General features: G+C 45.6%; 1 protein-coding gene across 1 annotated transcript in view; it reads right to left on the bottom strand.

Annotated features, from left to right (window-relative positions):
• The window catches only part of LOC147712494 (uncharacterized), a 708529-nt gene that overhangs the window by 482921 nt on the left and 199045 nt on the right, over positions 1-26563 (bottom strand). Inside the window, exon 3 of the mRNA XM_086919659.1 lies at positions 13959-14098. Coding sequence (XP_086775785.1) covers positions 13959-14098 — 140 coding nt within the window. The remainder of the gene's footprint in view (positions 1-13958; positions 14099-26563) is intronic.

The raw sequence follows: 26563 nt of genomic DNA, 5'->3' as shown, positions 1-26563 counted from the left end.
TCAGCGCAGATGTGTGTCCAAGAGTGCAGGAGAGAATCTAAGACGAGCTAAGGCACAGACGAGAGAGGAGCCCAGATGACAGCTAGAGCAAGACTTCATACTAATCAGGTGATATCTGTCCTGTTATATTAGTGCTTTTATTTCCTAGGCTAGATTCCCCTATTGTATTGTTAATCCTTTTTTTTTCAGCGGTGTGCAGTATAATCCATTCCCTCTTTAGCTATTTACAGTCCCTGTCAGTTATGTGTTATGGTGATAAAGCTTTCCATTATAATAAAGAGACCCCGCAGATCTGTGTATGTGTCTATTCCCCTTTTACTTTTCAGGCTATGTGTTATAGTGCAGTATTATATTGTTGATATTGTTATAATAAAGATACCCCAGTTCTTAGTGAACTAGTGTGTAACTATTGTTTTCTTATGATAAGGTTAACCTTTCTTCTAGTCAGATGCTGTTATGTGAACGGATGCGACTCCTGTCCAGGTAAATGGTAACTGAACAATGAGGGGGAGAGGAGAGCTTGTGTTTGATAATAACAATTGCACACTGTGATTTGGCCATTCTTGTGTACCACATAAAATATAACAATTACATCCCCATTAGGTATTAGATGTATGAGAGAAACTTCCCAACAGAGAGACAGAGAGCTGAAGGTATTCATAGGACAGAGATTGCCACTAGAGAGAGAGTGGCATTAGTGAGAGCACTCAGTGTGTATACCCACAGGATTGTGGCTTGTGTAAAAGGAACAGTCTTACGGGACTCTAAAGATAGAGAACAGTCTTACGGGACTCTAAAGATAGATAACAGTCTTACGGGACTCTAAAGATAGAAAACAGTCTCACGGGACTCTAAAGATAGAGAACAGTCTTACGGGACTCTAAAGATAGATGGGCTTGAGTGAGCACTGAGGGTGATCAGTGTGTATGGCACGCCGGATTGTGTGTCGAGTGAGCACTGAGGGTGATCAGTGTGTATGGCACGCCGGATTGCGTGTCGAGTGAGCACTGAGGGTGATCAGTGTGTATGGCACGCCGGATTGCGTGTCGAGTGAGCACTGAGGGTGATCAGTGTGTAATGGTAAATAATCAGAACTGCCCCAGGGTAGATTAGTCTGGACCCATGTGGTCGCGAGACTATGAGGTATGAGTGTGGTGTAGGGCATGGACGTCCTTAGTAATCAGTGAGTATTCTTAGTAATCCCTATAGATTTAGTGGTGTTTCTAATGATATGAGCTTGTATATTGCGAGTTCCCCATCCTCAGGTAGGTACCCAGGTGCCTGGATAGATGTGTCCTGAGGAGGGAGGTGGTTACGTTTTGGCCAGGTTGGTGTTGCTCTTGTGAGCTGGTTCTATCTAGTCTGAAAATCTGGTCATAACATCTGGCGTCAACGAACCGTTTACGAAGCCTGTGTGCGCTGTATTGGTTTTTATCTTGATGGTTTGCACTTGGCACGAAAATTGGCCTATGGGCTTGAACAGTTGCAGTGTAAGGAGATTGCAGTACATCATGGCATTTGGCTTATGCAGGGTGGAAGAAATGCTTTTCATCTTGGTGTTTGAACTGTCAGGCTTGAAGGGTGACATTACATGAGGGAGCCAATTACATCTTTGTAATGTTCCAATTGTACAAATGTGTGTGAGAAAATGCTTTTAAATTGCCCATTAAATTGCTTGCTGCGTTCGCTTATGTTGTGCAATGTGAAATGTGTTCAATGCAATATGACTTGTGGAGTTCCTTGTACATAGCGCCATGTAAATGTGGCTTGTGAGGTGCCTGTTCTCATTTTCACTTGCTGTGTTCCTTGTGAATTGCGCCTTGAATATATTCCTTGTGAAGAGCGTGTCATTTTTTTGAACTTGTTGACTTTCTTGTAAATATGGCTTGTGAATAGCGCCATGTGGATATGGCTTGTACAGAGCATGCTATTGTTGCGTTAGGCAGGAGAGAGCTGGATCTCTTTCAAATGCTTGGGGAAATTGTTTTTGTAGATGTGTGCGCGTGTTATTTGAAAACGTGGAGTGATAAGTTCTTGAATTTCCCATGTACTGCGGACATTGGGGAATGATTGTGTTTGAGCTGCCAAAGGGTTAATATCTTGAATTGAGACGGCAGTATTTATTTTAACATGCTGTTTAACATGCATGGTTATGTGAGCTGACACTAAAAGTCAGTGAGTGTTTAGATGAATGGTGGTTTGATTTGACTTTCATTGGTTGCTGGGTTCTGCCTATGTGCTTTGTCAGCTTGCTGACAGAATGGTTACATCTTGCATGAAGAAAAAAGCAGTGTTCATTTAACATTCTATTTGGAATGCGTCCGAATTTGTGTGGGTTTGCCTTGGAACACATGATTTAATGTGTCTGACTCAGAGGTCGGAAAGTTATAAATCAACCAGTCGGATTGAGATAAGGGTTTGCACGGAGGGTGCTTTAATTGATGCTTTCACGGTTGAGAAGAAAAATAAAATAGACCCATCATAGAATGTGCTTTTAATTAGTGAAATGCAACCGTGTGCTTTTAAAACAAATGTGTTCTAGAAAATATACATGAATATTTTTTCCAATGCAAGCTGCCCTTTAGAATAGCGTGTGAAAGTTAACCCACTCAGTTAGAAAAAAAAATGGCTATTTGAAAAATAAATGATGAATCTGGCCCTTTTATTAGGTAGAATAGAAAAGCTTGACACTAAATTATGAATTCTTGGTTATGCAATGTAAAATTACATGTTGCCCCTTGTTTTAATTTGATACTATTTCACATGTTATTTTTAAAAAGAAAATGTAATGTGTTTGCATGCAATGTTGGTCTAATATTTTTCCCTTTCAGCACGTAGCTGTTTTTATGATAGAATTATTTTAAAATGCTAGCATGTGACTTAGTTGCAAAAAATATGTCTTTATTAATTTGCTTTTTACCACGTTTAAATCTGCTTCACTTAGTTAGAAAATAATGGTCTGTGCTTCTGCCCTGGGAAAGGCTGTAATGTTTTCAGTTTCAAGGCATCTGCTTTGACCTTGACTGATATGAGCCCTGCATCTATTCGCGCTCTGAGTTTTGAAAGGGTGGAAGCCGAGTAACTTCTGAGAGCAGAGAGAGCAAGCTTGTTATTATTGGCTATGTTTCAATTTCTTTCCGCTGAGAAATGTTTATGTAAGGGGGGGTCAAGTCGCTCTTCCTTGCTGTCGGCGCAGACAGCTTCATTGACTTCAGATAAGGGATCCTTGCACATGCAGAATAATTGGCAGACGCTTGGCCCTTGGAGTTAGATAAATACAGTAGACTTAGAGAGCTTCCCTGACTAGAGATTAGAGATGCTTGGACAGAATGGTTGGCAGTAGCCTTGCTCCTGCAACGAGATCAGCATTTGGCAGTGATTCAAAATTACATCGCACTGTAGCCCGGCTTCTGCTTATTTTGATTGGTTCGGATTCAAAACTCTGAGCGCGAACATCTTTCTGAAGGGAGGGGCTGTTTCTCAAATGAGTTAGGAGTGGCTAGGCCCCAGCCCTTCTGGCTGTGTATGATAAGATTGGATTTTGCCCAAACAAATTTAAAAGAATATGATTTAAATTATTCCTTGAATTTAGAAGAATTACTTTTATAAATTAGGAGGTCTCTTTCAACAATAAAAAAAGCACTTGGGGTGCTTTTTAAATGGAAAATGTATTTTTGCTAGATTAATGATACTTGTTTTTCGTTTCAGGTTGTTGGGTTGTGGTGTTTGGTGTGTGCGCGGCCCACCCCCCTCCCACTCCCTTTGTTATTTTACTTTATTGTTTTCATTTTTTATGTTAGTTTGTTGTTTTTGGGATATGGAACCAGACCAGACCGGATGGTGGCGGATGAACGGCGGAAGCTGGTGACTAATGACCAGATCGGAGGAAGTGCTTCCTTGGCACCGGATACAGATGAAGATGAAGGGTGGTGACCTACACTGATGAATCAACAGACTGTCTTTCCACAGTTGACTGCCTTGAACCCTAAATTACAGTATTGCACGAGTCATGTGCTATGATCCCATGTTTCTATTTCAGATGGACATTATGCCACTTTTGCAGTTACCATATACAGGCCCCACTTAAAAAGTCTCACAGTCCTGTTCATGGTTTTGATGTTTATGCAGTGCCACATGAATGAAATAGTTCATATATATTTTGCCTTTAGTATGCTATGCTATTCTATTATTGATACAAAATTACTTTACACTTGTTTATCTTTCACCTATTTCATAGTTTTCCTGTTTTCTGCAAAACAGTCTTGCCAATGGAAGAAAAAAAATGATGGTGCACACATGTGTTCCACAGTGTGATACAGTGAGGAACTAGGTGCTAACTGTTTTGTGATATTGTGTCCTTTACCTATTGCCTTTGGCATGGTTCAAATTTATCTTTTAGATATGCACCACACTTAGATAATTTTCTTTGACTTATTGCTTGATATGCATACTGCTACACCAGCTATTTTGTAGGAATGGGGTTATTCTTATTTTCCTGTTATTACACTTTCACTTTGATTGATCAACTCTTAATTAGAACAGTGTGATTAGTTCCAAGGGTGGTCACCCTAAACTTTAAGTTGTCCTGGGAGGTGTGTCTTTTAGTAAGGTTATGTCTTACATCTATTAGTAATGTTTGCCCAGACCTTGAGGACCCTTTGTCATGTTTATTTGTCAGATTTCACCAAATTCTTTCTTAAGTTGACCAAAGTAGGTAGGCCTCATTTAGGCCCATTGTTATTTTTATTCCACACACATGGCCCTACACCAATAGATTTCATGAGTTATCATTAGAAGTTGAGGCACATTTAGTTCTTAAGTTGACGGAAGTAGGTAGGCCCCATTTAGGCCCTTTGCTGTTTTCATTCCACAAACATGTCCCTTCATCAATAGATTTCATCAGTTATCACTAGAAGTTGAGGCACATTTAGTTCGAGGGTGCTTTGGTTGGTTTCTGTTGTTATCAGATCAATCTTAGATACATTTCAGCATTCAGGTCAAGGGTGCTTTGATTTGTTTTCAGTTGGTTGTTAGATTTGTATTCACTACATCAAGCTTCAGGTGGAATTTCCTTAAGTTGTCATTTATTTTAGAGAGTTCTTTTGGTTTTTGGTTTTGTTGATAGATTGTGTTGATGTTTGTTTATTAGTTTGTTGTTGTTTATAGATGTTCGCAAGATAAAGTCTAGGGTGGAATGTCTTGACCGTTTTTTTGGCTCTATTTCGGAGTGATGAAGACTTTAAACTTGCTCACACCTATAGGCTGTATTCTTACCTTGTGTTGGCCATTTTAAGCCCTTTTCCAGACCTAGAAGAGGATAGCTGCTTTATATGATGACAGATCCCTTATTCTTGACTCTAATTCATCTATTGCCTATTGGCTTTGACGTGGTTATGTGTTCTTTCATTATCCTGCCTATAGTAGAGGGTGGATCCTGTGGTCCTGACTTTATATTACATATTGGTATGGTTTGTGTAGGTACTCTGACAGAGCTAAGGGTTATTTCATCCTTCTCAGGCCTACAAGGCCCAGAACTAGAGAGACTCCATTTTTGCTTTCTATCCCTGCAGAGCTGAGATGCTTGAAGGGGAAAGGTAATGTTTATAGTTAAGCCTGTTGTCTGCTAGGGGAAAACCAGCCAGGGCTGGTTCTTATCCGAGGAATGTGTTTGTCTCCTGGGTTCAGACGTAACATGCAGATGGTCACTGCGGCTGCGCAAGGGGCCCTGGAGCTGGCACAGGAATTCGGTGGGAGGCAGCCCTCTGTTGGAAATTTCCATGAGGGAAGAGCATTCTATAATAGTGAAGTGCAGAGGCGGAGTTAGTTAGTTGAGTTGGAGGAGCGGAGAGAGTTGAGTTGAGTTGGAGGAGCGGAAAGAGTTTGAGCTGAAAGCAGTGGAGTTGGATTGAAGCAGAGGAGAGGAGTGGAGTTGCAGAAGGAGTGGAGAATCAGAAAGAGTTTATGTTGAATTGGAGCAGAGGAGAGGAGTGGAGTTGCAGGAGGAGAAGAGACAGAAGATGCTTGGAACAGAGAGAAGACAGACAGACAGTCAGTGAGCTGGAACTGAAGGAAGCAGTCAGAAGCAGTTACTTATCAGGAGGAGTTGTGAATAGCTGGAGTCTGAAGTAATGCCTTTTAGAAGAGACTGAAGTTATATCGTGGATTAATCTGTGGGAGCAGCTGGAGTGAATTGGACATTGGCACAGAGACAATCAAACAGAGTGAAGAAGCTAGTGGAACAAACGATTATCAGAGCGGCAGAAACCATTAGACTGAAGTTGGAAGGTGGAGAGAGTCCGTGGGGGAGAGGAATCCAGTGCAAAGTAATCAGCGCAGATGTGTGTCCAAGAGTGCAGGAGAGAATCTAAGACGAGCTAAGGCACAGACGAGAGAGGAGCCCAGATGACAGCTAGAGCAAGACTTCATACTAATCAGGTGATATCTGTCGTGTTATATTAGTGCTTTTATTTCCTAGGCTAGATTCCCCTATTGTATTGCTAATCCTTTTTCTTTCAGCGGTGTGCAGTATAATCCATTCCCTCTTTAGCTATTTACAGTCCCTGTCAGTTATGTGTTATGGTAATAAAGCTTTCCATTATAATAAAGAGACCCCGCAGATCTGTGTATGTGTCTATTCCCCTTTTACTTTTCAGGCTATGTGTTATAGTGCAGTATTATATTGTTGATATTGTTATAATAAAGATACCCCAGTTCTTAGTGAACTAGTGTGTAACTGATGTTTTCTTATGATAAGGTTAACCTTTCTTCTAGTCAGATGCTGTTATGTGAACGGATGCGACTCCTGTCCAGGTAAATGGTAACTGAACAATGAGGGGGAGAGGAGAGCTTGTGTTTGATAATAACAATTGCACACTGTGATTTGGCCATTCTTGAGTACCACATAAAATATAACAATTACATCCCCAGTAGGTATTAGATGTATGAGAGAAACTTCCCAACAGAGAGACAGAGAGCTGAAGGTATTCATAGGACAGAGATTGCCACTAGAGAGAGAGTGGCATTAGTGAGAGCACTCAGTGTGTATACCCACAGGATTGTGGCTTGTGTAAAAGGAACAGTCTTACGGGACTCTAAAGATAGAGAACAGTCTTACGGGACTCTAAAGATAGAGAACAGTCTTACGGGACTCTAAAGATAGAAAACAGTCTTACGGGACTCTAAAGATAGAGTACAGTCTTACGGGACTCTAAAGATAGATGGGCTTGAGTGAGCACTGAGGGTGATCAGTGTGTATGGCACGCCGGATTGCGTGTCGAGTGAGCACTGAGGGTGATCAGTGTGTATGGCACGCCGGATTGCGTGTCGAGTGAGCACTGAGGGTGATCAGTGTGTAATGGTAAATAATCAGAACTGCCCCAGGGTAGATTAGTCTGGACCCATGTGGTCGCGAGACTATGAGGTATGAGTGTGGTGTAGGGCATGGACGTCCTTAGTAATCAGTGAGTATTCCTAGTAATCCCTATAGATTTAGTGGTGTTTCTAATGATATGAGCTTTTATATTGCGAGTTCCCCATCCTCAGGTAGGTACCCAGGTGCCTGGATAGATGGGTCCTGAGGAGGGAGGTGGTTATGTTTTGGCCAGGTTGGTGTTGCTCTTGTGAGCTGGTTCTATCTAGTCTGAAAATCTGGTCATAACAACTGGACACTTGGAGAGTCAAGCTACCCTTGAGAACCAAAATGCTCTTGTTACTTCACCCACAGGCTGCGGGTGCATAGGTGCGAAGTCGTGTCGGGTTCCGGAGTTGAAGTCTATGGAGCCTGTAAGAAAAGATGCTGCAGGCGACCAGGAGGAAGATGTCCGGTGTGATCCAAGGGTGGATCAGAGATGTTGAAGACCTGAAAGCAGAGCGGACAATGTTCAAAGTCACTAGCCAGTGACTGGAGTGGAACCAGGAGTGGAACCAGATGTCGTCGTCGCGATCAGGTGAAGAGTGGACGATTGTCTCTGCAGCCATGTGGACCAGGAGGTGTCTTCGACAACCAGGATGGAGGCACGAGCTGTCCCACGCAGGCTCTCGCTGTCGGCGGTGTCGGATCCGGATTTGGAGTCAACAGGCCTTGGCAAAGGCAACCCACGCGGTGAGTGGAAACGGTGTCTGGTGCGAACCAGGAGGGTCCGGGGTGCTCCTCTTTTGGAAGGGAGCAAGAGCCAGTCTGGAGCAACCAGACCAGCAGTGAAGATTTCAAGGTTCGTCGTCTAGAAGGCCACAAGCCAGCCGGCAAGTGACCAGACATCGCGTCGAGCAGCAGGCAAGCAGAAGGGCCCCACGCAGATCTCGTCGAAGCTGGAGGGCTGATCTTCGGTGCAGGAGCTGCTCGGGGCTGGGGCTTCTCAATCCCCAAAGCACTTTGTCGAGGTTACCTCAGAAGTCGTGCTGGAAGCGAAGTGCAGTTTCTTTCAAGATGGCCAGTCCCACGTGTCTCGTCGCACCCACGGATCTCAGCTGTGCTGCAGATGTAGGTAGAGGTCGGAGAGGTCTGGGAGTCCGGGTCTCGTTGGGCTCTGAGTCTGGATCCTCGAGGGAAGACGACAAAGTGAAGCCGCTGGACGCTTGATGGTGCCTGCAGTTGCAGGGTGGACACTCCTTGCCCACAAGGGAGATTCTTCAGTCTTCTGTGGAGCAAAACATCGAAGCCCAGAGTTTCTTCTTGTAAAGTTGTTCAGGATAATCTAATTTGGAATGGGACCATCTCCTACCTTTATCTGGCTAAAGGGAGCTGTACTACGACTAGGTCCCTCCTCTGGGTGGGACCAGGAAGGGGGGTGGTTACATCCCCTATCCTTTGTCCGGTCTTGCGCCAGAGCTGGGGCTGGAGAGCCCCAGGAACTGGTTTAGACCGGTGTATGCACAGGGACACCTTGTGTGCCCCAGGCATGTCTCATTCCTTTCAGCCCTGTCCTACCCAATACACAAAATCCTGTCTGGGGTGGTGATAGCACCTCCCAAGGCAGGAAACCCTTTGTCCAAGCCTCCCTCGCTGGAAGGACTCCCAGCAGCAGGAGGTCAGACTTGTGTCTGTTGTGGCAGCATCCATTTTGTAATGCTGAGGCTCGAGTTAACTTCAATCGGGGTTCACAGTTACATACATGTCGTGTCCCTCTAGAAGGGTGGAATGCTACCCCCGTCGCCAGAATTGGTGAGGGGGTAGTATTCCAATTCGTATGACACCTTACTCGACATGTTTTGATAATGCTATACCAAAGTTAGCAATAACCGCGAGGATTATAATGCACTTAAGAGTATATGGTATAGCGTTATCATGGAAACAGCTAAAGGACTTGGTTCCGAAAGCTGCAGACAGGCTCAGCTCATGCTAGAGCACCATCTCACATAATTCCAAGCACTCTGCCTTCAGGATTGATAAGGCCTGCCATAGGAGTGACTGATAGGAGGATATGTGTCCATTTTAGGGTTAGATATAGGGATACTATATCTAAAGCAAAGGGTGATTACACCACCTTGCCCCAGCTGATTGATCAGCCAGTTGTGTCAGATTTGGATGGCCAGCCAGGGGTGGCATAATACATGCTGCAGCCCCTGGTAGGCCCTGGGTACACCTATGCCCTGGGTACCTAAGGTACACTGTACAGGGGCAGATAAGGTGACTCAGTATCCAATTAGATATGTACCTAAGGTACATGGAGTCCATTTTACAGAGAGAGCAGGAAGCCTGGGGTCCTGGACAGCAGGATTCCAGGCCAACTAAGTCTAAAACCAGCAAAACACTAGGCATAAAGTTGGGGGCAACCATAGTCAGATATCCACCTTCCTACAGGAGGAACTATCGATGAGCGACTACGGAATCTTTTTGTATCGAGGTGATAAAGTGGTTCCCCCAACGAGATTGATCCCGCTCCTGCTGAGCCAGCTACACGAAGGGCACCTCGGCATTGTGAAAACTAAACTGCGGGTGAAGCAAATGTACTGGTGGCCGGGACTGGACGGTCAAGTGGAAAGGGACGTGAGAGACTGTGACCAGTGCCAAGGAGCGGACACGATATTGAAACCGCTAAGGCCAGCTTTGGGAAAATTCGAGCAGCCTCGCAACCCCTGGGAGGACGTATCGGTTGATATTCTAGGACTGGTATTGGATAACCAAGGGATGCCAAAGTACTTATGTGTTTTGGTGGATAAATACTCTAAATGGCCGGAAGTTCATGTGCAGGAAGAAATGGACTCCGACACAGTGATAAAGTTTCTCACCTCAGTGTTCCTGAGGGAAGGGATCCCGAGAACAATCTTGAGTGACAATGGACCGCAATTCACATCCGAGAAGTGGTGCAAGTATACAGAGAGGAAGGGGATCAAAACCAAACACACCTCGGTGTACCACCCATCGAGCAACGGACAGGTGGAAAGATTCAATCAGGTCCTCATGGGGTCCATACAAGCTGCCATCATGAAGGGCAAGGACTGGGAGAAGGAAGTCCAGAGTATGATATGGGCTTACAGGATTACCCCTACCTCTACAGGGTACAACCCATTCCAGATATTAAGAGGCAGGCACCCATTTACTAAGGACAACGTGGTCTGGAAGGAAAAGAATGTCACCAGCAAATGGTCACCTGCAGTTGTCCAGCATAACCTTGAGAAGGCCCAGAGAGTATACACAGAACACTATAACAAGAGGAGAAAAGTGAAGGAAGCAGCCCTTGAAAGAGGGGAATGGGTGAGAGTCAAGCTGGCAGTGCTGAGAAGGAAAGGAGAAAGCAAGTACAGCCCGCCCATGCAAGTGGAAGAAGTATAGGATAGAGCTGCGTTACTCTGTGACGGTAATGTGTGGTCCCAAGACCGCATGGCTAAAATTAACAAGATCCTACAATGGCCCGTGGAGGAAGAGAAAGACCGACAAGATCAAGGACCTAGAGACAGCGAAGAACGGATGGGTGAAGGAAGCGGAAGCCAAGTGGAAGGAGAATCACATGTAGAAGGAGAAGATCTGGAAGTGCCGGGTGTGGAGGAAACGCAGGCCGAGAAGGGCATGACACCCAAGAAAAATTAACTGAGTCAGGAGAGGGACAGAATGGTGAGCCCTGCAGAAGAGGGTGCGCGAGAAGCTTCCACACCGGTAAGACGTACACGTGCTGGAAGAGCGGTGATCAGGCCTGCTCATTTCAGAGACTTTGAACTGGCGGGATATTAAACCTGTGGACTCAAGCATTCTTTTGTATAAGTATAAATAGGGGAGATATGTAGTGTTGCGCTCAATTCTTTGAGGTTGCGTCTGACGCGACACGCAAGGAGGTGAGAGCAAAGGAGGTGCTCATGCGCGAGACGCGATATGCGCATGTTTGAGCGACCGGAGCGCGAATATAGTAAGACGCTCGGCGCTCTTCTTGCGATGGTGATTAATTTGAATAAATAGATTTCCCGAGACCTACAGCGTTTGTCTCCTCATTTACAGAGGTGAATACACAACTTCACAAGAACAAGGAAGAATCTTGAATAAAATCCCTGGTTCTTTTCACGTCCTGGCACTAGTTGTGTAGCATTATTGAGAAGCAGCTTTTTTTATTTCTTGTTTTGGTGTCTCTAAGTGGTTGTGTTTTTCCTTGATTGGAGGCACAGTTGGTGGTATTGTTTTATATTCTATTGTGAGTCAATACTGGAATATGTCTAATACCTGTTGTTAGGGTTCACCAGGCAGGTATTTATGCCCATACTTTTTCTCCCACCGGCAAGCAAGTTGAGGGTAGTGGGCTGCCTTGTAAGTTAGATTTTTTGTCCTTGTTCTTGGCCCCTGTTTGGCGATGCATATATACTCAACAAAGACGCCCCTATATGCACATGGAACAAGGAGACAAAGTGTCCCCTACTTACTACTTTTGAAGGTGAAGCAGTACTACATCATAGATACTCAAGCTTTTCTGGTCTATTGGCACATGTGATTGACGCTTCTTTTCCTCCTTTCGGTCATGTGTACATCACCCTCCCTGATATCTCCCAAATTGGTGGAGCAAGGGTTAGCGGTATACTCCACCATGTGATAGTAGAGTAGATAAGTGGTGAATGCTTGCCGCGTCTTCTTTTTTAGAGCGTGTGGTCATTGTGAGACTTTGAAGTGAGGAGTACAGGCAGACCCTTCTCTCTGTAAGTGTATTGGATTTGGTGAGATATGTTGTTGGGATGCACTACTTGACATAATCTCCCTTATTATGGTTTAGTAGAGCACGCAGAGCATGAATATATACCTTTTGTCAGTCATTGAGACCAGCAATGCTTTAGGATCTATTATGTAGTCCTGCTGCTCTTCAGGAACATGATCTTCAAGGAAGGCACAGCAGGTCCTAGCAACAACTGCCTGCTCTACTTCTACATAATTGTACAGTATTGTATTAACTATATGTAATGTTATATATAGCTGTGGTAAAGGGCCACTAGGAGGAAAAACTGGATTCAAATCCAGTAATTCACTGCTATGATGTAGCAATAGTTGTTAACAAAAGCTGTAACCCACTGTTACTAGATTATAAAGGAATTCCAGGCTGCTCTGGCAGGGCTTTCACAGAGTCTGTCAGAAAAGTTCTGGAAACCAGGGAGCTCAGCTGCTGGGGAAGAGTTTACAAACAGTGGTGGGGGTGGGTGACAGGATGTCATGCACTTTAAACATTTTAAACATCGAAGAAAGGCCATGTTATGTATGACTCCTCCATTACTCTTCTGCCCCAAGTAGTATTTGAAATCAAGGGCAGATGATTTTGGGGGCCATACATTACATAAAATTATAATAGGTAAAAAGTGAATTACGCTCCATCCACCTACAGCTCTACCTGTGTCATAGTTTTCCTCTGCCTTCTAGGCCATCTGCAAAGCTCCATAATAACTATCCAAACTTCCATTCTCTTACTTACCAGCAGCTCAAATGTATCATATAGTCAGCGATCACAAGTCACAACATTACTTACCACCAAAATAAGCTATACACAAACAGGCCACCGAAAATATTGGTCAAAACACACTTTATAAATCAAACACAGCTCACATGCACCATATAATCCGTTAGCTCAGGAGTCCCAACAGCATTTATCACTAAGCAGAAACAATGCAAGATTTTCAGCATCTGACATGCTTCCCACATCCAGCAAAAAATTCACTTTGTTCTTTATGGCTCTATGTAAACATTTATTGTTATGTCATGCTTAGAGTTGATGTTAATGTTAATGTTACCGGATTTCTAAAGCGCATAGCTGCCCGTGAGCGTCCCAGCGCTGAACCATTACAGATGGAATGAAGAGGGGGGGAAGCTCATAACTGCATAACTTTACCTTAAGGAATCAGTCCTACCAGCAAAATATGGTTCTCACAAACATTCACCATTACAGCGTACACACATACATTCACTATACCTTGTAAACAACAACAGCATGAACCTCAATGGAGATCATCACGCAAAACTAAGAATACATTTAACAAAATATTCGAATTTCTGGTCTGCATTTAAAGGCATGGTAGGCATAGAAAAGTGACCAACGAATTCTAGATAGTAGTTATGTCTTAAATCTGCTATTCTTTCGCACTGATTTTTAACATTGGAAGGTTGAGAGGCACCATTAAAATTTATTTTCCTCTCACCTTTCCAATTTTATACATAGATTGATGACAGACAGAGCACTAGGCAAATGCCACTTACATAACAATTCATCTTCATTTTACACAACTATTTTGGGTCGGCTTATAAAGGCAATATGTACAATCTGAAGTTTACTATGATTAGCAGCCTTTTTGCTAGAAAAGCTTGATTGCAACCAATATGCGAGTCTGAAGGACTAAGAATGAAGGAGCTACTATGGTGAAGAACATTGACCTTATCACTGAAATGCAATCCAAATGGTCTTTATGTATTCAAAAAATATGGACTTGGATAAAAAGGCAATATCTGCCTGCATGCTCTCAACTGTGCCCTCCAGCTACACAGTGCAGTTATTCATGCTCACCTTTCAGTAGGCAATCGCTTTCATCTTCGTCGGTGCTGGATACTTCAGCAGAAATCTCCCAAGATGTCAAGGATACGTCCAGACTGGAACCTGCCTCTTCCAGAAGTGAGGACTCTGCTGTCTGAATGCTGAGAACCAGACTCAGAAGTTATAGTATTAATATAAGGTGTAATATATGAGTGCATGCAAACACCTTCATAAAACATGCCTGTATTCCATTGTATTTATGATTTCACTAGTCATCTGTAATAAGACACGGATATCAATACTCCAGTGTAACAACTTAATACAGTTTTCAAATGGCAAATAATTTTTGAGAGAAGCAAACAAACAAGTTACTTACCTTCGGTAACGCTTTTTCTGGTATATACAGTATCTGCCTGTGGATTCCTCACCTTGTGAAAATCCCCTGTGCAGCAGCCAATCAGAAACTTTTGGAGTTCTCCACGCCGGCGAAGTCATGGACGACGTCACAGAGGGTACGACTCCGCTCGCGACCCCGCTGACATCACTGGATCCATAATAGGGCCTTGTTGGCGTGATGACGTCAGTTCCGCCCTTTTTTCCGTGCCCCTGAGGCACACGGATGGACCGACATTAACAGTAATAGTATACATAGTACACAGTATTCAAAACAGCACACACAGTGTTAAATCAATGCAATGTGTATGAACATATAAATACATTCATTAAAAAACTTTTTCAAATATACACATAGCAGGTATAGAAGAGTGGACAACGGGGAGGCGGGTGGGTCAGTGAGGAATCCACAGGCAGATACTGTATCTACCAGAAAAAGCGTTACCGAAGGTAAGTAACTTGTTCTTCTGATAGATACATCTGCCAGTGGATTCCTCACCTTGTGAATAAAGTCCCACAACAGTCCCCACTCCCGGAGGAGGGTGTCCACTCTGCTATACCAAGAAATCCTGAAGGGCAGAGAGCGCAAAGTGACCGTCCCTCCTCACCTCGGTATCCAAGCAGTAATGCTTCGCAAAAGTGTGGAGGGAGGCCCAAGTTGCGGCTCTACAAATATCCTCTACAGGCAAACCTCTAGCCAAAGCAGATGTTGAAGACTTTGCTCTAGTAGAATGAGCCATTATACCCTATGGAGGTTTCTTACCAGCCAGGGCGTAGCAGATCTTTATACACAGGATAATCCATCTCGACAGCGTGCACTGGTGCACCGTTTTTCCTTTCTTACAGCTAGCAAATCCAACAAAAACCTGGTCGTCCACACGATATTCTTTAGTCCTATCGAGGTAGAAACTCACCGCCCTCTTAGGGTCTAGACGGTGAAGCTGCTCCTCTTCGTTGGAAGGGTAAGGGGGAGGATAGAAGGTAGGGAGGGTAATGGACTTGCCCAGATGGAAGGAAGTTACCACCTTAGGCAGAAAAGTAGCCCTGGTCCTAAGTACCATTCTCTCAGCATAAATAGTCAGAAATGGGGGTTTCGAACTTAGAGCCTGAAGCTCACTTACCCTCCTTGCCGAGGTAATTGCTACAAGAAAAACAGTCTTAAAAGACAGAAGTCTCATGGGACACTTGTGCAATGGTTAAAAGGGTGAACCCATCAAGTAGGTTAAGACAAGATTCAAGTCCCATTGAGGCACAATAAATGGAGTTGGAGGGAATTTGTTGGTTAGACCTTTTATAAAACGTAATACAATAGGTGACTTAAATAAAGACGGCTGGTCCGGCAAACAAAGGAATGCCAAAAGGGCCGATAAATAACCTTTTACAGTCGCCACAGCAAAACCCTGCTGGGCCAAAAAAAGAGCAAACTGAAGTATGTTGGACAAACGAGCTCTCAAAGGGTCAATAGATTTCTCTCTACACCAGGAAACACATTTGGACCACCTATAGGAATAGATTGACTTGGTGGAAAGACGCCTGGCTGAAAGAATTACATCCGCCACATCAGGCGAGAGAGAAAAATAATTCAGGTTGCCCCTTTCAACCTCCGGCATGAAGGTGTAAGGTCTGGAGGTGGGGGTGTAGAACCTCGCCCTCCATCTGATAGAGGAGATCTGCCCTGTGAGGGAGATGGAGCGGCGGGCACGAGGAGAGGTGGAGAAGATCTGTGTACCACACCCTTCTTGGCCAATCCGGGGCGACCAATATAACTTGGACCCGGTCTTGGCGAATCTTCCTCATAACTCGAGGGATCAAGGGTATGGGAGTAAACGCGTAAAGGAGTCGTGAGCCCCAACTCAACTGAAACGCGTCCCCCAAAGCTCCCTGCAACGGAAACTGGAGACTGCAGAATGACGGGCAGTGAGCATTCTCGTGAGTGGCGAACAGGTCCACCTGAGGAGTTCCCCATGTCCGGAAGACGTGACGAACCACCTCTGGTTGAAGCCTCCACTCGTGGTCGGCTGAGAACTGCCGACTGAGACTGTCTGCACGAACATTTAGAACTCCGGCCAGATGATTTGCCATCAGACAAATCTGGTGTCCTGAACCCAGGACCAGAGACGCAGAGCTTCTCTGCAGAGAAGATGCGACCCCACTCCTCCCTGCTTGTTGACATACCACATAACTGTTGTGTTGTCCGTCAGGACCTGAACTGACTGACCGTGAAGGGAAGGGAGGAAGGCCTTAAGTGCTAGACGAATCGCCCTCAATTCCAGAAGGTTGATATGAAGCAACCTTTCCTCTGGAGACCAAAAACTCTTGATCTCCAGATCCCCCAGATGAGCACCCCACGGTAGAGTGGAGGCATACGTTATCACTGTGGCAACCGATGGAGGTAGATGAAAGGGTTTTCCCTGAGACAGATTGCCCTCCACAGCCCACCAAGACAGATCCGCTGCAGTTTCTCTGGAGATCCTCACAGACTCCCTGAGATCTCCGTTGTGCTGATACCACTGCCTGCGGAGGCACCACTGGAGCGCCCTCATGTGCCAGCGTGCATAGTTGACCTGCAGAATGCAGGAAGCTAACAGACCGAACAGGCGAAGGACCTTCAGGACTGGAACGACCGCTCCATTGTAAAATAAAGGAATCATTTCCTGAATGTCGAGAATCCTTTGAGGTGGAGGGAATGCTCGACAAACAGTAGTGTCCAGTACTGCCCCTATAAACAGGTTGCGCTGTGAGGGCACCAGGTGAGACTTGGGTACATTTATCGAAAAACCCAACCTGTACAACAACTGAGTTTTCTCTTGCAGATGATGGAGCACCTTCTCTAGAGACTCTGCTTTGATCAACCAGTCGTCCAGATGGGGGAATACAGGAATCCCCGCCCTCCTGAGATGGGCTGCTACCACTGCCATCACCTTGGTAAAAACTCGAGGTGCAGTAGTAATTCCAAACGGAAGGACCGCAAACTGATAGTGTTGCGACCCCACTGTGAAACGGAGATACTTCCTGTGCGACTCCAGGATCGGGATATGGAAATACGCATCCTGCAAGTCGAGCGACACCATCCAGTCTTCTTCCAGCAGCGCCTGAAGAACCTGCGCAAGGGTAAGCATCTTGAACTTCTCTTGTTTCAGAAAAAGATTCAAGATCCTGAGATCCAGGATTGGACGAAGCCTGCCATCCTTCTTGGGAATCAGGAAATACCGGGAGTAGCATCCCTGACCCCTTTCCTGCTCTGGAACCACCTCTATTGCGCCTTTCTTTAACAAGGTCAGTACTTCCTCCTGTAGGAGACGGAGATGTTCCTCTGAGCAAGCCCCTTGACAAGGAGGGTAATTTGGAGGGACTTCCCTGAAGGGAAGAGCATACCCATTTGCCACAAGATTGAGAACCCATTGGTCTGTAGTGACCGATTCCCAATCCCGCAGAAAATGGGTAAGCCGACCCCCCACAGGACCAACATGAGTGGGAATGGGGGATCTAGGGCTGCTTTGCTGCAGCAATAGGAGGAGAGGTAGAGGAAGAGGAGAAGGAGGGTTGACGACCTCGTGGACGACCTCTGTTTCTTCTTCTATAAGATTTATACAGCGTATTTTGTTGCTCATGCTGCTGCTGCTGACGAGGCTGCCCTTGCGAACGAAAGGATGACTTCCCAAATCCTCTGTATCTACAAAAGGAACTCTGGATTGAGTCTGCAAGCCAAGTGATCTTGCCGTGGCCTTACAATCTTTAAATCTTTCAAGAGAAGCATCAGCCTTTTGCCAAACAGACCTGTACCATCAAATGGTTAGTCCAACAAAGTAGCCAGCACATCCTGAGAAAAGTCTGAAGACTTCAACCAAGCTTCCCTTCTTGTAGCCACTGCAGAGCCCATAATTCTAGCCACTGAGTCAGCAGTATCCAGGCCACTTTGAATGACCTGGCGCGCAGCAGCCTGGGTATCATCCAAAACCTCCTGAAAGTTTTTCCTGTCTTCATCAGACAGTTTTGGCAGCAACTGTTCAGAGGAATCCATCAAGGCATGGATATACCTTCCCATCAAACAAGTTTCATTTGATGATTTCAGTGCCATGCTCGCAGATGAAAACACCTTCTTAGCAGACTGGTCAATCCGTTTTGACTCCTTGTCCGCTGGAACTTGAGGGAAAGCTCCTGAAGATCTCTTTAAGCACGCCGCCTGAACTACAAGGCTCTCAGGCGAAAGGTGAGCTGACAAAAATTCTGGATCCTCCGGTGCCACCCTGTATCTCCGTGCCACAGTCCTGGAGACTGCAGGTGCAGACAAAGGCTTCTACCAAACCTCCAACACTGGCTCCAGAACTGCCTCATTAAACGGTAACAAAGGCTCAGTCACAGAGGATGGAGAATGCAACACTTCAGTCAATAGATTGGGCTTAAACTCAGTGGAAGGAAGATTAATGTCCAATAACTCAGCAGCTTTCCTCACAACTGTATGATATGGGGCTACCTCCTTTGAAGGAACATCTGAACCAGGATCTAAATCCCACTCAGGAAAAACATCAAGCCCACTTGCATCTTTTAACTCTGCAAAATAGTCCTCAGAATCAGGAAGTTCACCTTCCTCCATCTCCTGCCGATAGCGAGTCTCTTCCACAACTATTTAGGGCTCCCTCATGGAGCGGATCCTCGGGACTGGAGTCGATGGATCCACAACCGACTCCATCGATTCGGGACCGCGTCGAACGCGGATCCGACGGTGGGCTTGCGCCGATCGAGGACGATCCAGGATGGCGTCGCTGGAAGAAAGGGCATAAATGGAGCCTGGGCATATGCCTGAGGAACACCCAAATTGTATGCAAAATGACCCATGGGGAACCGCAGGCGCACCAGAGGGGTACATGGCCCTTGCGAAGATACCATACATAGCATTAAGATAGTGTGATGGGTCTTGACCTGGAGCCGGGAAAGGAGGATAATTTCCCGGCGCCGGCTCTGAAGCCGGTGTACCTGGAGTCGGGCCCGTCGGGCCGACAAAGGGACCTCTTCAGGCTGCTCCTGGTCTTCTTGCTCTGGCTCGGCTTCACCCGGATTCGAAGAATTGACCGAATCAGAAGAAGCCGGCGTCAGTGATCGAGAGACTCCGACTTCAGGAGATACTTCCTTCTCTGGCGAGACTGGTTTTGAATGAGAAGGATCGACTTCACCTCTGTGACATCGAGGATGTGTCATCTTCGGCGCCAGTTCCTTATCAGAGTGATGCCTCGAAGAGTGCTTCTTTCTCTTATGTTTCTTCGACTTCGAATGTCCCGACGCCGACTTCGAACCCGATCTGGATTCGGAACGAGATCTCGACCTCAATCTTCTTTTACTCGCCTTCTTATTCTTCTTCAACTTGGCAATAAATAATTTTGCCTCCCTTTCCTTTAATGCCTTAGAGGTCACCTTCCTGCAACACGCACATCCATCGACGTTGTGATCGGAAGAAAAGCACCATAAGCAATCCTTGTGCGGGTCAGTGATGGACATCTGCTTACAGCACTCCCTGCAGGGCTTGAAACCAGATTTTCTCCCAGACATCTTTGAAAGGAAACGAGAAGAACAGACAAGAACAACTACAATAACAATGTTACTACGGAGAGTCCTAAGAAACCGTTGGCGTCGACGGCGCGGAAAAAAGGGAACTGACGTCATCACCCCGACGAGGTCCTATTATGCATCCAGTGACGTCAGCGGGGTCGCGAGCGGAGTCGTACCCTCTGGGACATAGTCCATGACCTCGCCGGCGTGGAGAGCTACAAAAGTTTCTGATTGGCTGCTGAGCTGGGGATATTCACAAGGTGAGGAATCCACTGGGCAGATGTATCTATCAGAAACATAAAACACTCAATAGCAACAGATTGCACAGGACAGAGGTATTGCTGTGTAAGATGGCAAGATAGACGACACAAAATATGTTTAGAAAAAGGGATTGCTATTCTATGGCATATGGAAATTCCGTTGAAACATTTTAGCTATATTTTAAGTAGAAATGTGCATGAAAACATCTGGAGATAAGTAAGTATAGTTTACTCATTGCATTAGCATTTCCACATTCCGCATCATTCTGTAGACAGTCCCACATGACTTTCTAAAGAAATCTCTATAAAATGTCAGAAATAAAGATGTGCTACTTCATTGATAAATGTTCCAGATATGGAACACCCACTCATTTTGAAGTGACGCTCACAGATTTTTCAGAAGTGAAAAAATACACTTTCTGCTTGATAGACTTCCTACAAGAATCCCTAAAACAAATAACATATGAAATTCATAGGACAGAAAGCTCCCATTTATCAGGGCCAATAACAATGGAAAAAGTAATTATTTCCCTCGGTAACGCCTTGTCTGGTAGAGACAACAACTGAGTTGTCTCTTGCAGATGATGGAGCACCTTCTCTAGAGACTCTGCTTTGATCAACCAGTCATCCAGATGGGGGAATACAGGAATACCCGCCCTCCTGAGATGGGCTGCTACCACTGCCATCACCTTGGTAAAAACTCGAGGTGCAGTAGTAATTCCAAACGGAAGGACCGCAAACTGATAGTGTTGCGACCCCACTGTGAAACGGAGATACTTCCTGTACGATTCCAGGATCGGGATATGGAAATACGCATCCTGCAAGTCGAGCGACACCATCCAGTCTTCTTCCAGCAGCGCCTGAAGAACCTGCGCAAGGGTAAGCATCTTGAACTTCTCTTGTTTCAGAAAAAGATTCAAGATCCTGAGATCCAGGATTGGACGAAGCCTGCCATCCTTCTTGGGAATCAGGAAATACCTGGAGTAGCATCCCTGACCTCTTTCCTGCTCTGGAACGACCTCTATCGCGCCTTTCTTTAACAAGGTCAGAACTTCCTCCTGTAGGAGACGGAGATGTTCCTCTGAGCAAGCCCCTTGACAAGGAGGGTAATTTGGAGGGAATTCCCTGAAGGGAAGAGCATACCCATTTGCCACAAGATTGAGAACCCATTGGTCTGTAGTGACCGATTCCCAATCCCGCAGAAAATGGGTAAGCCGACCCCCCACAGGACCAACATGAGTGGGAATGGGGGATCTAGGGCTGCTTTGCTGCGGCAATAGGAGGAGAGGTAGAGGAAGAGGAGAAGGAGGGTTGACGACCTCTGTTTCTTCCTCTATAAGATTTATACAGCGTTTTTTGTTGCTGATGCTGCTGCTGCTGACGAGGCTGCCCTTGCGAACGAAAGGATGACTTCCCAAATCCTCTGTATCTACGAAAGGAACTCTGGATTGAGTCTGCAAGCCAAGTGATCTTGCCGTGGCCTTACAATCTTTAAATCTTTCAAGAGAAGCATCAGCCTTTTTGCCAAACAGACCCGTACCATCAAATGGTAAGTCCAACAAAGTAGCCTGCACATCCTGAGAAAAGTCTGAGGACTTCAACCAAGCTCCCCTTCTTGTAGCCACTGCAGAGCCCATAATTCTAGCCACTGAGTCAGCAGTATCCAGGCCACTTTGAATGACCTGGCGCGCAGCAGCCTGGGTATCATCCAAAACCTCCTGAAAGTTTTTCCTGTCTTCATCAGACAGTTTTGGCAGCAACTGTTCAGAGGAATCCATCAAGGCATGGATACACCTTCCCATCAAACAAGTTGCATTTGATGATTTCAGTGCCATGCTCGCAGATGAAAACACCTTCTTAGCAGACTGGTCAATCCGTTTTGACTCCTTGTCCGCTGGAACCTGAGGGAAAGCTCCTGAAGATCTCTTTAAGCACGCCGCCTGAACTACAAGGCTCTCAGGCGAAAGGTGAGCTGACAAAAATTCTGGATCCTCCGGTGCCACCCTATATCTCCGTGCCACAGTCCTGGAGACTGCAGGTGCAGACAAAGGCTTCTACCAAACCTCCAACACTGGCTCCAGAACTGCCTCATTAAACGGTAACAAAGGCTCAGTCACAGAGGATGGAGAATGCAACACTTCAGTCAATAGATTGGACTTAAACTCAGTGGAAGGAAGATTAATGTCTTATAACTCAGCAGCTTTCCTCACAACTGTATGATATGGGGCTACCTCCTTTGAAGGAACATCTGAACCAGGATCTAAATCCCACTCAGGAGAAACATCAAGGCCACTTGCATCTTTTAACTCTGCAAAATAGTCCTCAGAATTAGGAAGTTCACCTTCCTCCATCTCCTGCCGATAGCGAGTCTCTTCCACAACTATTTAGGGCTCCCTCATGGAGCGGATCCTCGGAACTGGAGTCGATGGATCCACAACCGACTCCATCGATTCGGGACCGCGTCGAACGCGGATCCGACGGCGCGCTTGTGCCGATCGAGGACGATCCAGGATGGCGTCGCTGGAAGAAAGGGCATAAATGGAGCCTGGGCATATGCCTGAGGAACACCCAAATTGTACGCAAAATGACCCATGGGGAACCGCAGGCGCACCAGAGGGGTACATGGCCCTTGCGAAGATACCATACTTAGCATTAAGATAGTGTGATGGGTCTTGACCTGGATTCGGCAAAAGAGGATAATTTCCCGGCGCCGGCTCTGAAGCCGGTGTACCTGGAGTCGGGCCCGTCGGGGCCGACAAAGGGACCTCTTCAGGCTGCTCCTGGTCTTCTTGCTCTGGCTCGGCTTCACCCGGATTCGAAGAATGGACCGAATCAGAAGAAGCTGGCGTCGGTGATCGAGAGACTCCGACTTCAGGAGATACTTCCTTCTCTGGCGAGACTGGTTTTGAATGAGAAGGATCGACTTCACCTCTGTGACATCGAGGATGTGTCGTCTTCGGCGCCGGTTCCTTATCAGAGTGATGCCTCGAAGAGTGCTTCTTTCTCTTATGTTTCTTCGACTTCGAATGTCCCGACGCCGACTTCGAACCCGATCTGGATTCGGAACGAGATCTCGACCTCAATCTTCTTTTACTCGCCTTCTTATTCTTCTTCCACTTGGCAATAAATAATTTTGCCTCCCTTTCCTTTAATGCCTTATAGGTCATCTTCCTGCAACACGTACATCCATCGACGTTGTGATCGGAAGAAAAGCACCATAAGCAATCCTTGTGCGGGTCAGTGATGGACATCTGCTTACCGCACTCCCTGCAGGGCTTGAAACCAGATTTTCTCCCAGACATCTTTGAAAGGAAACGAGAAGAACAGACAAGAACAACTACAATAACAATGTTACTACGGAGAGTCCCAAGAAACCGTTGGCGTCGACGGTGCAGAAAAAAGGGAACTGACGTCATCACCCCGACGAGGTCCTATTATGCATCCAGTGACGTCAGCGGGGTCGCGAGCGGAGTCGTACCCTCTGAGACGTAGTCCATGTCCTCGCCGGCGTGGAGAGCTACAAAAGTTTCTGATTGGCTGCTGAGCTGGGGATATTCACAAGGTGAGGAATCCACTGGCAGATGTATCTATCAGAAACATAAAACACTCAATAGCAACAGATAGCACAGGACATAGGTATTACTGTGTAAGATGGCAAGATAGACGACACAAAATATGTTTAGAAAAAGGGATTGCTATTCTATGGCATATGGAAATTCCGTTGAAACATTTTAGCTATATTTTATGTAGAAATGTGCATGAAAACATCTGGAGATAAGTAAGTATAGTTTCCTCATTGCATTAGCATTTCCACATTCCGCATCATTCTGTAGACAGTCCCACGTGACTTTCTAAAGAAATCTCTATAAAATGTCAGAAATAAAGATGTGCTACTTCATTGATAAATGTTCCAGATATGGAACACCCACTCATTTTGAAGTGATGCTCACAGATTTTTCAGAAGTGAAAAAATACACTTTCTGCTTGATAGACTTCCTACAAGAATCCCTAAAACAAATAACATATGAAATTCATAGGTCAGAAAGCTACCATTTATCAGGGCCAATAACAATGGAAAAAGTTATTTTCCCTCGGTAACGCCTTGTCTGGTAGAGACTCTACCTAACCGCAGATTCCTCACCTTTTGAATATCCCAGGCATCCGACTATATCTGAAATTTGCTGTAGCAATGTTTTCCAGCATCGACTGGTGGTGTTGTACGATGTCCTTATTCCGCGTGCCCTTCCATCTCATGAGGATGTGATGTTGGTTCCCCTACATATACCTCACCTGCCCATGGTAGCCTCAGTTTCTATATATCCTACGCTCATTCCAGAAGATGTAGAGCCTTAAACTTATTTTCAGTATACATGTTAGGTAAACATTTTTTGTGTGCAGAAATTCTGCATCATAAATGTTTATCCACATAACCTCTAGGTGACATCCCTTCCACAGAATGGGGAGGTGGGAGGCCAAGTGAGGAATTTGCTGTTAGATAGAGTCTCTAGGCATTACTGAAAGTAAGTAACTTGTTCTTCTCATACAGACCTGCAACCGCCGATTCCTCACCTTTTAAAGAGATACCATATTAGTACCTCTCAGATGGTGGGTCTGTGGAAATAACTCACACTAAAAAATCTTGCAGAACAGACAGGGCAAATGCCCTTCTCTCCCGACTTGGCCATCTAAACAATAATGTTTGGTGAACATATGCAAAACTGCCCTTGTTGCAGCCCTGCATATGTCTCACACTGGTACTCCTCTGACGTAAATAATTAATTTACTCTCTTAATTTCTATGCAGGTAAGTACTTAATCAATAATAACTCAATCAGAAGGAAAGAAAACAGAGTCCGTGGTGTTAGAGTTTCTAAGGGTTTTATTCCTCATAAAGGAATCAGGATATCATGTTCTGACCACCACAGGGGTGTCAGAAGGGATAGATGAGCGCGCTCTCGTTTATTATCAATACATAGCTTATATACTTGACTTATATCATAGGAGTCAATGTAAGAGGCGTAACAGCTGAGAGAAGACAAGATAACAGTATACACGTGGTACTAGTACATCATCAAGAGGCGTAAACTAGGCGTGAACCAGAGGTGTGTGCTAGAAACGTCACTGATAGGTGACGCAAGTGGGTGGCACCAAGGGGTGGTGCTAACAGAATGTTGCAATGTCAGCAGAAAATCGGAAGCTTGGATGCGCGCGCAGCTGCATGACGTGTGATTGACGGGGTGCAGGGGACTTGACATTTACACTGACGGAAAGAGACAGAAGTCTGGCATGTCAGATCAACTTGTACTTCTATCATATCTGATATCTGATGTTTAGGAACTATACTATCTGGGCGGAAAGGTCTCTAGGGCAGAAGCTATTCTATGCTAACTGTGGATGCGTGTATAAGCGCCTAAGTGTCTACATGTAGAGCGTGGGGGCACGGGGCCTTTCTTGGAAGCATGGCAACGGAGGCTATGAATTACTTGCATTAAGACGGGTCGGTCCTTTGGCTCTGCAGCTGGAGAGGATGTTTACAGGATCTAGTAGGCAGGAATGTATTCTCGGGGAGCGGAACAGATAACTCGAAGGTTATAGTCAGTCTTGGCAGAAAGCAGGCTTGAGCTGAGCGCGAGGGGCCGCGCTGAAAGTAGGACAGAGTTCACGGGTACAGAGGTAGCCTGGGCAGAGTCAGGAGCCACAAAAGAGGTTCAGATGGCAGGAATTCAGGGCCTACTCTTGCTAGAGCAGGAAAAATACGAAAAGTGTACTACAAAAAGACGGTGGCATAGTATACTTAGGAACGGACCATATAATCCATTTATGGTGGATCTGAAAGAGGACAAGTTAACGGTGGACGCAAATGTATTTGCGTCTTCATAGCTGGCACAGGAGGGAAGTTACATGTACTTTAAGCTGGTACATGGAGTCGGTGGGGTACGCGCTAGGGAACACATCATGACCAAAATTTAATTTTCCTCATTCCCTCCTTGTTCCCTACGGACCCTTCATGAAATATCGATCCTCATGAATCGATCAGTCTGTTCTTGTAACATCATTTGTTCTTCTTTCTTTCGGTTACGTTTTGAATGAAAACTGGAATGTTCAATACAAGAGGTGGCACACAGTCCACAAATCGCTGGCCCACACTGCAGGCACAGGCAGCAACTGAATACTAGGACTAGACCAATGCCTAGGAAGGATAGGATCTTCCATCCCCAAGCTGTTAACGTTGTCCAGAACCAACCGGACCAAGTCCAGGTGCCTGGAGTCTGATGTATCTGATTTGCAATCTTATGGAGACGGGTGATAGCTTGATACACAGAGGGTGCATTTTGTGGAATGAAAACACAGCAGCCTGACCCGATGACCTTACAGGCTCCACCTCTATCTGCCAAGATTACGTCAATTACAAGACGATTCTGAAGGACAACAACCCGCATAG

Source organism: Lissotriton vulgaris, chromosome 5 (assembly GCF_964263255.1).
Source record: "Lissotriton vulgaris chromosome 5, aLisVul1.2, whole genome shotgun sequence".
Classification (NCBI taxonomy): domain Eukaryota; kingdom Metazoa; phylum Chordata; class Amphibia; order Caudata; family Salamandridae; genus Lissotriton; species Lissotriton vulgaris.
This window is presented reverse-complemented; position numbering and strand designations above follow the sequence as displayed.